At 38.7% G+C, this 12,643-nt stretch overlaps 1 protein-coding gene across 4 annotated transcripts in view; it reads right to left on the reverse strand.

The window, feature by feature from the left end:
* The window catches only part of SEPTIN11 (septin 11), a 1,067,046-nt gene that overhangs the window by 117,927 nt on the left and 936,476 nt on the right, over nucleotides 1-12,643 (reverse strand). For 2 of the 4 annotated variants that reach the window (XM_044061169.1, XM_044061170.1), the window contains exon 9: nucleotides 3,871-3,938. The exons of 1 other annotated variant lie outside the window; for it this stretch is intronic. In XM_044061169.1, coding sequence (XP_043917104.1) covers nucleotides 3,914-3,938 — 25 coding nt within the window. In that variant the 3' untranslated portion in view covers nucleotides 3,871-3,913. Of the gene's footprint in view, nucleotides 1-2,749; nucleotides 7,285-12,643 lie in introns of those variants that run through there. One more of the 4 variants, XM_044061171.1, reaches the window with a different exon arrangement.

Raw genomic sequence — 12,643 nt, forward strand, 5'->3', positions numbered from 1 at the left:
GAAACAAACAGAAAATAATTCATAGGTTATTAATACAGTACTAAGAAACATTAGGTATACTATAAAGATAGGCTCACTGCAAATAGTCTTACATATTAAAGCAGTGCAGAAGTTACAGGCTGTAAACTAACACAAGCGGAGTCTATGATGGGAGGCATATCACAAATGTGTAAATTTTTGCTGAAAGAAAAGGATTTAAATGTGTGAAGCTAGGGTTAATTAACAGGAAGTGGTAAATCTAATCTGGACAGGAAGGCAGCATTGTCACAGGCCAAATAAACCGATGCTAGGGAGGTTTATTATATGAACTTAGAGATATGATTATGGTAGGGTGATTATGCCGACATGAATTAAAAAGTACATTTTGGCCTTGAGAAACATCATCCAGTTACTGCTTTACTGAAACTGATGCAAGTATAAACATAGGAGTCTAAAGCACTTTTGTTTAACTACCAATAAGGTGATGCTTCATCAGATCAGTGTACAGCAATAAAATGGCATTAAGTGCTCTCTACTAAATAATAAATGTGTACACAGCCAACTTGATTACAAGACTAGAATAAAAAAAGAAGGAAAAAAAATCAACAGATTTAGCAACTTTAAATAATGACTGTATGTAACCCTGTATAACTTAATTCAGGAAAGTTTTAATACTTACTCTTACTAGTAATATCCACCTCTCCACCTAACTATATGGGTATACTACAAGTAGAAATATCAGGAGGACATTTGCAGAATTCTTACCAAGCCCTGCACGGGAAGGTTTTATAACTTATTCCAGAATGAACTAGCAGCACTAAAAAGTCTTGGCACCGATAAAAGAAGGCGAGTGATGAAGGCAGACAAAGATGAGAGAATCACAGATACTGATTCGTACACCCGAAAATTGAGAAAATGTTAGGAAACCAGGACTTCTACCAAACGGTGGGCATTGAACATATCATCCAAACCTACAGATTTATAAACACAAGAACTGCTGCTCTGAACCCAGGTAATGTACTTGATTATTTAATATTCTGAGTCACTCACCCAAGGAAACCCCAGTTTTCTGGCATCCCTAAGCCACACAAAAACCTTGCTGACCCCACACCCCATATCATACAGTGGTAGCAGCAGGAGACTCTGCCATTGAGCCCCTATCGAATTATTTGGAATTTAAAGTAAACAAAATTGCCAGAAATGCTCCGTCATGCATCTTGGAAACTCATGACTTTATGAAAAATGTTAGATTAGGATCAAGCCAGACACAGCACTTGTTACCACTGATGTGGAAGCAATTTACACAGAACTTCCACACGAGTACTGCTCTGAGGCAGTCAAACAATTTATGACACAAGGACTTTCTTCAACCCCAGGGAAATGCATGCAATAAGTGAGCTTCTGGACACAGGACTTAAAAACAACTACACTGTGGGTGCTAGAGAGTGTGGGTGTGTATGCTGTTAACCCACCTTTGAGCCAAAGTCATCTTCCTCCTTCCCTTATCTTCTCTCTTACACCCTATACACTATTATCTTCTCAAATTTCCTTACTGAATAAATAAAAACATTGAAAATTAAGGGGGAGGGTCTATTCTCCACTAAAAATATAGAACCCCTCCTCTCCCAACTCCTCAAACATAACCCCACTTGACATCTTTCTTATGTTATGTCTCACTCTTTTCCAGCTTTCTTATTGTCCCCTTTCATACCTTTTAAAGAACTGCTCTGGGTTGTCCACATAAGGACCCCTTTATTTTTTTTAATTAATTCTGCAGAGTTGCTTTGAGCACTGCTTACCTTAATAGCCTACCACTGGTTCAAATGGGCTTGTGCACTGCCTCACTTGTCCACAACTTCTGAAAAAAATCTAAAATAAATTGTCACTTTACACATTAGCAGAATAATTCCCATATAACTAAATCATTACTTCTCCCATTTAAGCACTTCTAGAATGTGAGAATTCCTTTGCACAGGCTTATACATTGTCGTAGTCATTGCATAAAACCTGCAATCAGTACACTTGCATATAGGCACAGCCATGCTCTTCTCAGATAACCACTACGCAACTGTGAACCTTAGGACTACGTATACCACTTTCAATCTTGTGGGACTTCAGAGTGAACATTACAACAATGTGCTGATAGGAACATTAACAGGAAATGCTAGGATTCTTGTCAGGGCATTAGCCTGTGCTAAGATTTTTGCCCTATGTGCTAAATGAGGTGACATCTAATCTGCTTACTGCCACACAAGTACTGCAATGCAAAAACAAAACTGCATTTTTTTGTTCAAAATGCAGTTTTAAAACCCTTACAGAATAAATCTTGTTAGCTTTCTAGAAACTAATACTGTTCCATTCTGGCAGCAAACGTTTAAATCATATAAACTTTTCCAGCGCTGATAACTAATAAGACAATTTTGCAAACATTTATATATGTGCACTCATATATTTCTAGCTACACATACGCAGTTTAGCTCAAAGGTACTATAATGCATTGTATAGAGCTTCAAATACTAAATCTGGCATCTACAAAATCACAAAATTTAACAAAATAGCATACCCCCAACATCCAGTGTTTTCATGTACAGAAACAAATATGAAATTAAGGATAATATGTAAATTGCAACCAGAATGCCTAATTTAAGCTCTGGTTGTAAAATCTTTAAAATTAACATTAGTTTACACAGAATGAGATTCTTTGCACAGCCTGCAGCATAAATTTGTGATGGATTTCAAAAATGTACAACTCACATAGAAGCTAGACAAATGCAATAATAAATAATGACCTTCATTTTATTCACATCAAGGGCTTAGTGTCATATATACTTTGTACTCTTGTTTTGGAGGCAAAGGTTGGATGTTTATATTTAAACTAGTGAAATCAGTACATAATGGGTGACACTGCCCCTTTTACATGTGGATATGCAATTATACACTAAAAAAACAGGCACTATACAATAAACAAAAATGGCTGTTCTGATTAAAAATATACACATTTTCACTATTACCACTTTTGTTTATTTTATGTTTTCAATATATATGAACCTGAAGCACTACATGCAATTTTCAAAAATTTTAAGATTAAAAAATGATATTCGGTACTAAGGCATAATTTATAATCTAAAATCAGCTTCATCTTTCAGTTAAGAGTCTAATGTACATTTTGTTAAAAAAGTTTCCAATATAATGGTTATGAGTATATTAAAATTCATACATTGATGAGAGTTACTTTACTGGTCACAGCTTCAATAAAAAAATGTCTCTCTGAAAACCATATAAAAATGAACTGGCATACATAACAAATGCAGATAAAATTGTGCTTTCTCACAGTGATGATGCTACAAAAGGTAAAATGGGCTACAGTTACATAGAATGACAAGTTGTTGTATACAAAGCTTAGTTATAAACAATGGAATCAGGGAAGACAGGGTGACAAGCACTGAATTATGTATGAACTCAGCAGAGCAGCATGCAACAAAGCAAAAGAATGGGAGAAGGGTGGGTTGTGCAGCAAACAAAAATGAGTTTCTCAACATTAGACATGTTTGATAACTACCTGTGATCCCCTACCAGTGCAAAACAAAAATCCCATCATCTTTACTTAGGCAACTGTGAACAGACTACTCTGATTTATAACAAGCAATGCTATAATGTTCAATTCCTCTGTGCAGATCTTACAGAAAGCACTTGGCTATGATGTTTCAGCACATTCTCCTCACTGTTAGTTTCAGGCTGTAAACCATAACCAGATGTTCATTTTAATGCTTCTGCTTTAACAAGCTAGTATAACATGCAGAGAAAACAGCATCGCAGTCTTTTACAATGTACCAAAAGTTAGCCAAGTATAATCATAAAAATATATATAAAGCAACTAAGTGCTATACTTACATGCGATTGAGAAAGCACATCCAGTGCTGCTGGTGGGTTTAGTCTACTCTGTGCACAGCCAAGGACTACTGTGAAAAACAAGGTGAAGAAAAGACAGAGAGGAGCAAGCAGAGCAGCAGTAATAAATATGGCTCAGGAACAACAAGGACATCTTTATCCGCTTGTGCATTTCACTAACGACTACACTTTTAGCCTGCGTTATAAAAATTATACATGCATTCCTTGCTCATTTTACCCTGTACAATAAATGCTGTTAAAAAGTGAAAGTTAAGGGCACTAACAGTGCTAAACAGGGTTTCTAAAGGTAAGTAACTGGGAAATGTATTTAACCTGTTAACGGCTGCACTCACACTCTTGTCCTAGACAACATCAACTAAGTGGCATTAATGGAAGTAATATATTGTAATAAATTTGTGTCTGTGTCCCCAGACATGTTCTTATCAAATGATCGAAAGGACAGACTGTCAAAAGTCATATGATCAAAAATTCAGTCCGTTGAACCATTGTGAGATTGTGTTACAGTAATGATCAGGAAATGTGCCCTTTTCCCCACTGTAGAGCGATCTCGGAGTTGGTATAAATAATTAGGGGGGAAGAAGGTACGGGGGGGGGCTTGCTCCCCTGCAAATGCATTTTTTTCTGTTGTATGAACCTATGAGAGTTTGTTTTCATTTAGATTTTTTTTATGGACTGATTGTTCGATCACATGACTTTTGACAATCTGTCCATTCGATGGTTCGTCACAGATCCGGTATATACAAGGTCATGTAAGTGGCTGTATAACAACAAATGTTAAACCAGGAAAAAAAATCTATAGATTTTTTGCCTTTCAGTACCTTAAATAAGACTGCTACACTCAATTCCCATTTAATCTAAGTTTATTTAGATGGAACTTCCAGCTCTAAAACCTATGCAGAATGCACAACTCCTTTATTGCTATAGTTTGTATTTTTATGTATATTTCAACACCTCTTGATGATTGCCTAACTTACTTAGTTGCTATGGAGAAACATCAGAATACCTACCAGAATGCCATCTACAGATTAATAACAATGTTCTTCCACTAATCCTCTCTGCAAAGTATTACCCTCTATCTAGCAGTATGCAATGAGTCAGGGATCACATGGACATTTGGCAATAAAAACCAAGCAGGCAGACTAGAGTTTAGTGATCTATACAAGTGGGGTGGCATGGGGTTCATGGAACCCTGAGGACATCTGTAAATCCCAAACTGTTTAAGCACTGCATATAAAAGAAGACAGTAACACTTCTTGCCTATGTTCCTCTATTCACTCCACTTGCAGTAGAAGTTGCAGACTCAGAAAGGTCCTCAAAACATACAGTAGGAAAACCTTAGCTCTGAATCTCAATTTAACAGTGTGTTTATGTAACTTCCATGTACCGTGGCCCTTATCTTTTTATCCATTTTCATGTCCCATGCAGAAATTCAATGACTGGTGTAGTTATTCAACAATAAAATCCTGCCTATCACTCAAATGCTCTGAGATCAATTAGTGTATCAGAAGATAAGGCAGCTAGCTCACCCATTCAGAGACAGTGGCAGAGATGGTGGCTCCAGTTGGCTGACTGCTCCAACCATGGTGGTGACAGGACAGGGAGGAGTGTGTGTGTGCATGTGTGGAAGCATACACACAATGGGGGACGGTATATCATGTCCCCGCAGTGACTCAGATGCCCAAGTCAGCCTCCAGAGGCAGGGTTACAGTCATTAAAGAGAAAACTTGGTTATGTGCAGATGGGTTATGTGATCTTCTCTGAAAAAGGAAGACTGCTCCATACAAAGGTTGGTGATGAGCAGGTAGTATGAACAACAGGAAAATAATAATAGTAGTAATCTAGAGCCATGTTTCAATTCAGCAACACGCCAAATAAAGTTATTTAAAGAAAAAGCAGCAAGCTGGGGTTGGGGGCTGACACTGAATTTGCTGTCAAAGGTTCTATGCATGCTGCAGTGAAGAAAGGCCACTATGTAAGCCAGCAGAAAAGAGTGAGTCTAGGATTTGCGGCAGAATGCAACTTTTCTGAATAGACAAGCTTTTGAAAATTCAACCAAATGTTCATCTAAGAGAGAGAGCTTTAACTAAATTTACTTCCCTGATGGGACTTCAAACCTCCCATAAAAGGTCCCACCACTACTTGATTACTACAAGTCAGAGTCACTGCACCTTGGGGTAGGCAGAAACAGATAATTTGCTATGACCTTATTATCCTTTGGTCCAACTTCTGACTGACCTCCTTCATTTTAATATTTGGCCCACAGTGCTTTCAGCTGCAAATCCATTTTCTAGACAGAGTAAGCAGAGCAAAAAGTAGCACCACACTTCAGACACTGCAGATGTGCAATACCCCTTCAGGGAATGGATGAGATACGGGGGAAAACTGCTCAGAAAAGAATGCCACAACCAAGTATGTTACAATTCTTCACCAATTAAAAAAAGTATTTAAGTATGGCTGGAATTCCAGGTAAATGATCTTCATCTCAGAAACATTTCTGATCTACTTAATATGTTCTAGACCTTTCATGTGGATAACACCTTGAACTAGCTAGTCTGGCTATAACCAGATTTTGGAACTACTGCTTTGACAAGACTGTTTGGACATATTCTTCAGTCTTGCCAGTGGGGCAGAACCAGCAGCCCTTGGCATCAGATCTTAACTACTACTAAAATAACAAAGCTGCCAGGCATCACAGTTGTCAGTACTTGCAGTGTAACAAAATCAATACTTTAGGTCAATGCAACATAGCATAGGTGGGAAGAATCAGGGAAATCTGGTTTGTAAAACTGCATGCCTGAATTCCTGCATCTTTGCCAGAAGCAATATTGTAAAATTGCAGTTATGTATTTTTTTAGTAGCTACATTTTTCATATTTGACCCTCTTCACTGTAACAATCAGGGAATGTATTTTCTCTCTGCTTTCCTCATTGTTAGTACCCTGTTAATTGTGGCAATCTATATGCATTTAGTAAACACATGCTGCCAAGGTGCACAGAGCTACTGGACTGCAAAAAATAAAACCTCTGCCTTCTGCATGACAGTCATTTGCTTAAATGCAGCCAGAAAAAGATTGAACAACTTCTACCACGGATTCAACAAACTGTCGTGTATGTAATGTCCAATTTAAAATGGATATTCCAGTGTGGATCTGCTACAAGTGCTGCTGCTGCTCTTAACTAGGTTTAAAAGGCACTGTTTCCATGCCCACGATCCAGTATGGTATAGCGTCTTCATCACCTGGAAGTTACTGCAACACGCTGTTGACTTAAATGCATTAATAAAGTTAGTGGTATTCAAAAAACATAGCAGGCAGATCAATTACTGCACAAAGTGGATGGATGGGGTAGGGAGAGAAGCATCCTTGACCTGCATGGCTTTGCTTATGTGAAGCTTGCACTGCAATTAAAAAGAAACAAAACAAATAAAAACAGAACACAAGGTTAGAAATGATGTTTTTTGCTGATCAAGTCGCAGCGCCAGTTCTGCATGCAAGTTCATGCAACAGTCACAAACAAAACGCACAATTCATTTTTATGAAATGAAACAAAATATCACAATATTTATGAAAGCAATATAATCAAGTCATTCACAATAAAAAAAAAAGTCAACACTTGGCAGACCATGTTAATAACTTAACAGTACTATAAAAGACAGCAACCAAAAGTTAAGTTACCCTTGGTAGCCATAAGGACCCACAGATTCTACAAAACTTGCATTTTGTTAACTTTACAAAATTATTACACAACTGTGTAGATAATTTGTTTTCTTTTTCTTTTTCTAGCAAATATACCAAGTAAAGAGAGATTTTTTTTTTTACATTGACACCCAAATTGACCAAAGGCATTATCTTGTTTCCTGCAATTAAGAAATCGTGAGTTTATACTAGAATATTGGATAAGAGAAACACATACCTACAAGAATGGGGGATTCTACCAGTCCCGCTCACAGAGCGTGAGTGTTTAAACCTCTTCTTAACAGAGTTATGAATTTATTATTTTGAAAAAATAACTTTTTATAAAAATAGCTTTGACTTGTTTAATGCAGTAAAATCTTTGAAACGATACCCGAAAAAAGTTCTCATAAATTATTTCATGGATCATGCCTATGTTGTGTGTGGAATCTTCATGTGTGGGAATCTTCATGTGCGGGAAGTCCCCAAGGCAGACAGTGCAGAGAACTGCACTCTCAGATCCATGTTGCCAAAATGTAACTGTTTTTTAATTAAAGAAAAAAGATCAAACTTAAGCAGCGATAAGAAATGGTTTTGTGTTTTTGTTATCTGTAGAGGTGAAAAGGTGAAGCAAGCTTGATGTTTACACCAGCTACAGTTACTATGTAATATGCTGCATGTACAATTTGTAGAATTTGAAAGTGTGCAGGCCTGTGGGAGTGGGTGGTTCATACTGCTGGTTGTTACTAAAAGTGGCAGTGCACAATCAGCCATAAAATCCTGATTGCTACAGCATATAATGGAAGCTTGCATTTGCAGTGTGAAAGCTAGCCCACCAACACAGTGAGTGGAAGAGTTCTTAACTCTGATATACTAATTGGGCAGCTAAGTGTGGAAAAGTGGGAGTTGGAGGGGGGGGGGGCAGGAATGAAATGAGAGCCCTGTACTCCTACTGTAGGCATGAAATATTATGTGGTGATACAGCTGCAAGTTTGCCAAAAAAACAATGGCCAGAAGTTGGTTGCGGATTCTTGACTGCAGGGAAGGATTACTCGCAGGTGGTGTATAACACACAATGCACACTATGTGCATGACTCAAACATGGAAGTTATAACAGCAGATTGAAAAAGATAGTATACCTGATAAGTGAAAATCGCAAGACTGGCAAATCTACAGATTCTCATAGCCAGCTCAGGTAGTGTACAGGAAAAATAATGGCCTCCCTGTAAAACAAGTGACCAGAGTTCACTTAAACTGCTTGGACACTTCACAGAACACAGAGGGGAAGATGAGTGGACCAAAACTATGAGGGAGGTGGCGTGGCCAACCACCTATAGTTATAATTCCCTTAAAGGAGAGGCAAAATACGTAGCTGCAGTCTGGGTTGGACATGTGATGCAATAAGCTGACAGCAGACTTCACTGAGTAAGTGCAGAGGAGAGTGCTCTTGCATAAGAAGAAGGCATGGTTGTCCCTGTGGTTACAAAGACGCATGTCCACTTTCCCAGGGAGTGGGCCTAGGCCATTCTAAAAATTCCTTGACTGCAGAAATGCCAGCAAAAGGCGCAAGCAGCCCTCATGGTTGTCAGGATTATGGCCCCATCCAGATATCTTTTGCCTTTGTGTTGTACTGGCTATCACCCTAGTGTAGCAGAATAAGTTGACAGAGTCGGACTGGCAGGGAAAAAACATAGCTAGGATGGGACACAGTGAAGGATGTGGATACATCAGGTTCAAGCTGTTAGGGTGCAAGTGAAGTACTGGCATTCATTTAAACAGCTGCAACTCATGTGTTTAGATGCTTTTCTAAAGTTTTGCTGGAAACACTTTTTTTGGTCCCCAACTTTAGATGGGGAGTCACCAGTTTGGAAACTGGCCAAAACACCAAATGCTACAGCTTTGTGAGAGAGGCTGGATGGTTGGCTAGCAAAAAAAAAAAAAAAAAAAAAAGCACAGACTCTCTACCACCAGCTGCACTGCCTAGAGATAAGGTACCAAAAATAGTGACTCTGCCTTGGAAAGGGAGGTCCACTTATATAGCAAGGTAAAAGGCAACATGGTCAGCAACTAATATGAGAGAATGAACTTCTCTGGCAGGAGGTCCTAAGGGAATGATAAGAACCAAGGTGAAAATATGATGACGACCCAGAAACAGAAAACAAAATCTACAAGATATATCTGCTTTTATCCTAACAGAAAGGGAGGAAATGTGCCATTTCGTTACTTATGTGTTAAGTTCACTATATAAGTGATTCTTTAGGAACTGGCCAGCAGAAACTCTGACTCACTGACTTAGACAGACAGCTTGAGGAAAACAAATCCATACAGGATGGATCTAATTAGCAGTTTGTACTCTTAACCCCGTGTGTTGAGATGTTTGGTAATCAATGCCCCAATACACACATAATTATACAGAGCCTGTAATTTATACAAATCATGAAGAATCTCAAGAATGGAGTTGGTGTAATGTTGCATTTTATCTTAAATAAAACAATTTACTGACAGTTGATGACCTGTGGTAAACTTCATTAGAAGAACCAGCTCAAGTTGAGCCCAAGGATAAAGCCCTGACATGGCCAGACTTTGGTTAGTGACTCAGGCACCTGATGAAGCTCGCAGTGGCAGATGGGCATTCACACCTTGAGGGGTGGGGGATGGCAGGATGGAGACAGGCACACATCGCTGCAACCCCTTGAAGGAAGGGTAACAAGGCAAATGTGCAGCCTACAGGTGGGTGTTATGATCACCAAGCCATCAGTGTTAGTGTGCAGAAGCATACTACTCCCATGGGGAGGCACTGTGAGTTCTCCCTGTGATGTAGACCAAACGTTCCTGTCTACTGGTAGTGTTAGGCCACTACAGACACCCTCACTGCTAGGATACTGGTGAGAGTAAAAGGCACTCTCATGGCTGCCTAAATGACGGTCTCCTCTGTACAGATCATGCCCTGCTTTCAACTGAAAACCTTTGGTAGGAGAATCGATGAATGAATAAATGAGGCATGTTTGATAGTCACAGAAAAAAACTGCATCAACATTCAATCCAACATAAGCTGTAATTGGGCAAATGTTAGAATCTCCTGCATTTGGTACCATGATAAGAACAGCAGCAAAAGAACATTAACACCTCACAAAAGCACATACAGCACAACATTCAGTAGTGTTGAAGTGATCTTCACAATACGTCTGCAAACAGTCATGGCCCAGGGAGGTCTGTGGCTATGAAACTAAGGGTCATGGGTCAGAACAGCTCTAGTCTGTAATGCCAAATACAGAACCTCAACATTATTACCTGGTGGTACAGCAAAAGCAGGTGAGGCAGAGGCATGTAATTTTAAGACAAATGTCAGCCTGCAATTCAGCAAAATCATGCTGATAAATCAAATACCAGTTAAAGTGCAATTAAAGTAATGGTCTGCTTCTGGGTTGTATTCTGACACCAAGGCTGTTGGGTATTTGCTGCATGTTCCTCTTTGGAAAATGCTGGCAAATGAAAAAATTCACCACACTACACTTGATTACTTGCATCTATGCCTGCGTTGGAGTTTAGCTGGCATAATGCTTTTTGGAGTTAAGAGAATCCATAATCATCAAAGTAATGACCAAGCTTTTTATATGTTTGTGTCCCATATACAAGGGACAGAAATATTTAAATATACTATTTTTGTTTTTCCAGCTTTCAAGGGTTGTTGTTACCTCTTCACTTACATTACAGAGTATTGGGATTGAAAATGACAAAAACACTTTCTGTACTATGTTTTATACTAGAAATTCAATCAATCAAGTGTTAACATAAGTATCCAAGCTAAAGTATAACAGAGTGTTACACTTTGTGATAAACGTCTGTAGATAAACTCTGAGCCTGTCAATCCTTATATGCCTGATTTAAACATCTCCAAATATAAACAATGTTTTCACACAGTAAGTAAGATAATAAACCTAAAAAAGTGCAGTTGTGTAAGTTACACATACCTACAACAGTAGATATTCAAATTCCTCACTGCTGCAACAGCCTTTTGGGCTATATGGGTTGTTTCCCTGTCCAGGAAACAATTGGCCAGCTTCAGAAGCTCGGCCCTCTTCTCCACCCTCCCAAAGCTTCAGCCTGACTGCTGAAGAGCGAAGATTTCTTGTGGACTTTCTTGCTCATACAGAGAGAGAAAGGCATAATAATCTTGAACAAAAAAGAAATGGTAACAAAGAAGCATATATAGTTTATGTAGAAACACAAAACCCCTACTTTTTATCCCAATTAGATCTATATACAAGAGAAGGGAATGGAGGGTGGGTGCAGCTACTGCAGCAGTGAGGAGTTTGAATACCAACTTGCACAACTGTACTATGATCGTCATTTCCACTTCTGCAGTAGCCTTTAGGCTATACTGGTTGATTACCAGAGCCTATTCAACTTGGGAGTAGGAAGGATATGGATCCAGGAATCCCTAGAGAACTGTCCTAGCAAACCTTACCCTAGATATGGAAAGGGGATCCAGTTTGTAATGCTTTGTTAAGATAATTACAGAGGACTTCATTGCTGCCTCTAGAATGTTTTTTGGACAATATGTATTTATAATTTGGAGTGGAAATGAAGACAAATTAAAAATGAGTTTAGTAATTATATTAATGGTACACTAGATTTTTTGAAATTTACCAATACATATTCCAATCATAGTATGTTGTTATTGTGTCTTTCGGCTTTTCCCGGTTAGGGGTCACCACAGCGGAACTCCGGTCCACTAATGATTGGCAGTAGATTTTTACGTGCCGAGTTGCCATCCCTGACACACACCCTTCAACGAAGGTACGCCCATTCATGCATGTCTCCACACAGAAGACGCTTTAGCTGAGAATCGAACAGGACAACGTCTTAGTCTGAGGCGACAATGCTACCGCAGCACCACCACCACAGTTATTCCAATCATAGTATAAATTACTTATATGTTACATTAATAAAAAAAGATCTAGTTACATGTTTAAGTTCAAATTTTATAGGAGGCCAACCTTCTCTATTATTTGCACTTTAGAAGTTGTCACCCATTTAAGCAAAACAAGTCTTGTCAAGGGTCAAATGGCCAGGCTGGCCAGG

The sequence above is a fragment of the Protopterus annectens genome, chromosome 2.part0 (assembly GCF_019279795.1).
Source record: "Protopterus annectens isolate FY-2018-M chromosome 2.part0, PAN1.0, whole genome shotgun sequence".
NCBI lineage: Eukaryota > Metazoa > Chordata > Ceratodontiformes > Protopteridae > Protopterus > Protopterus annectens.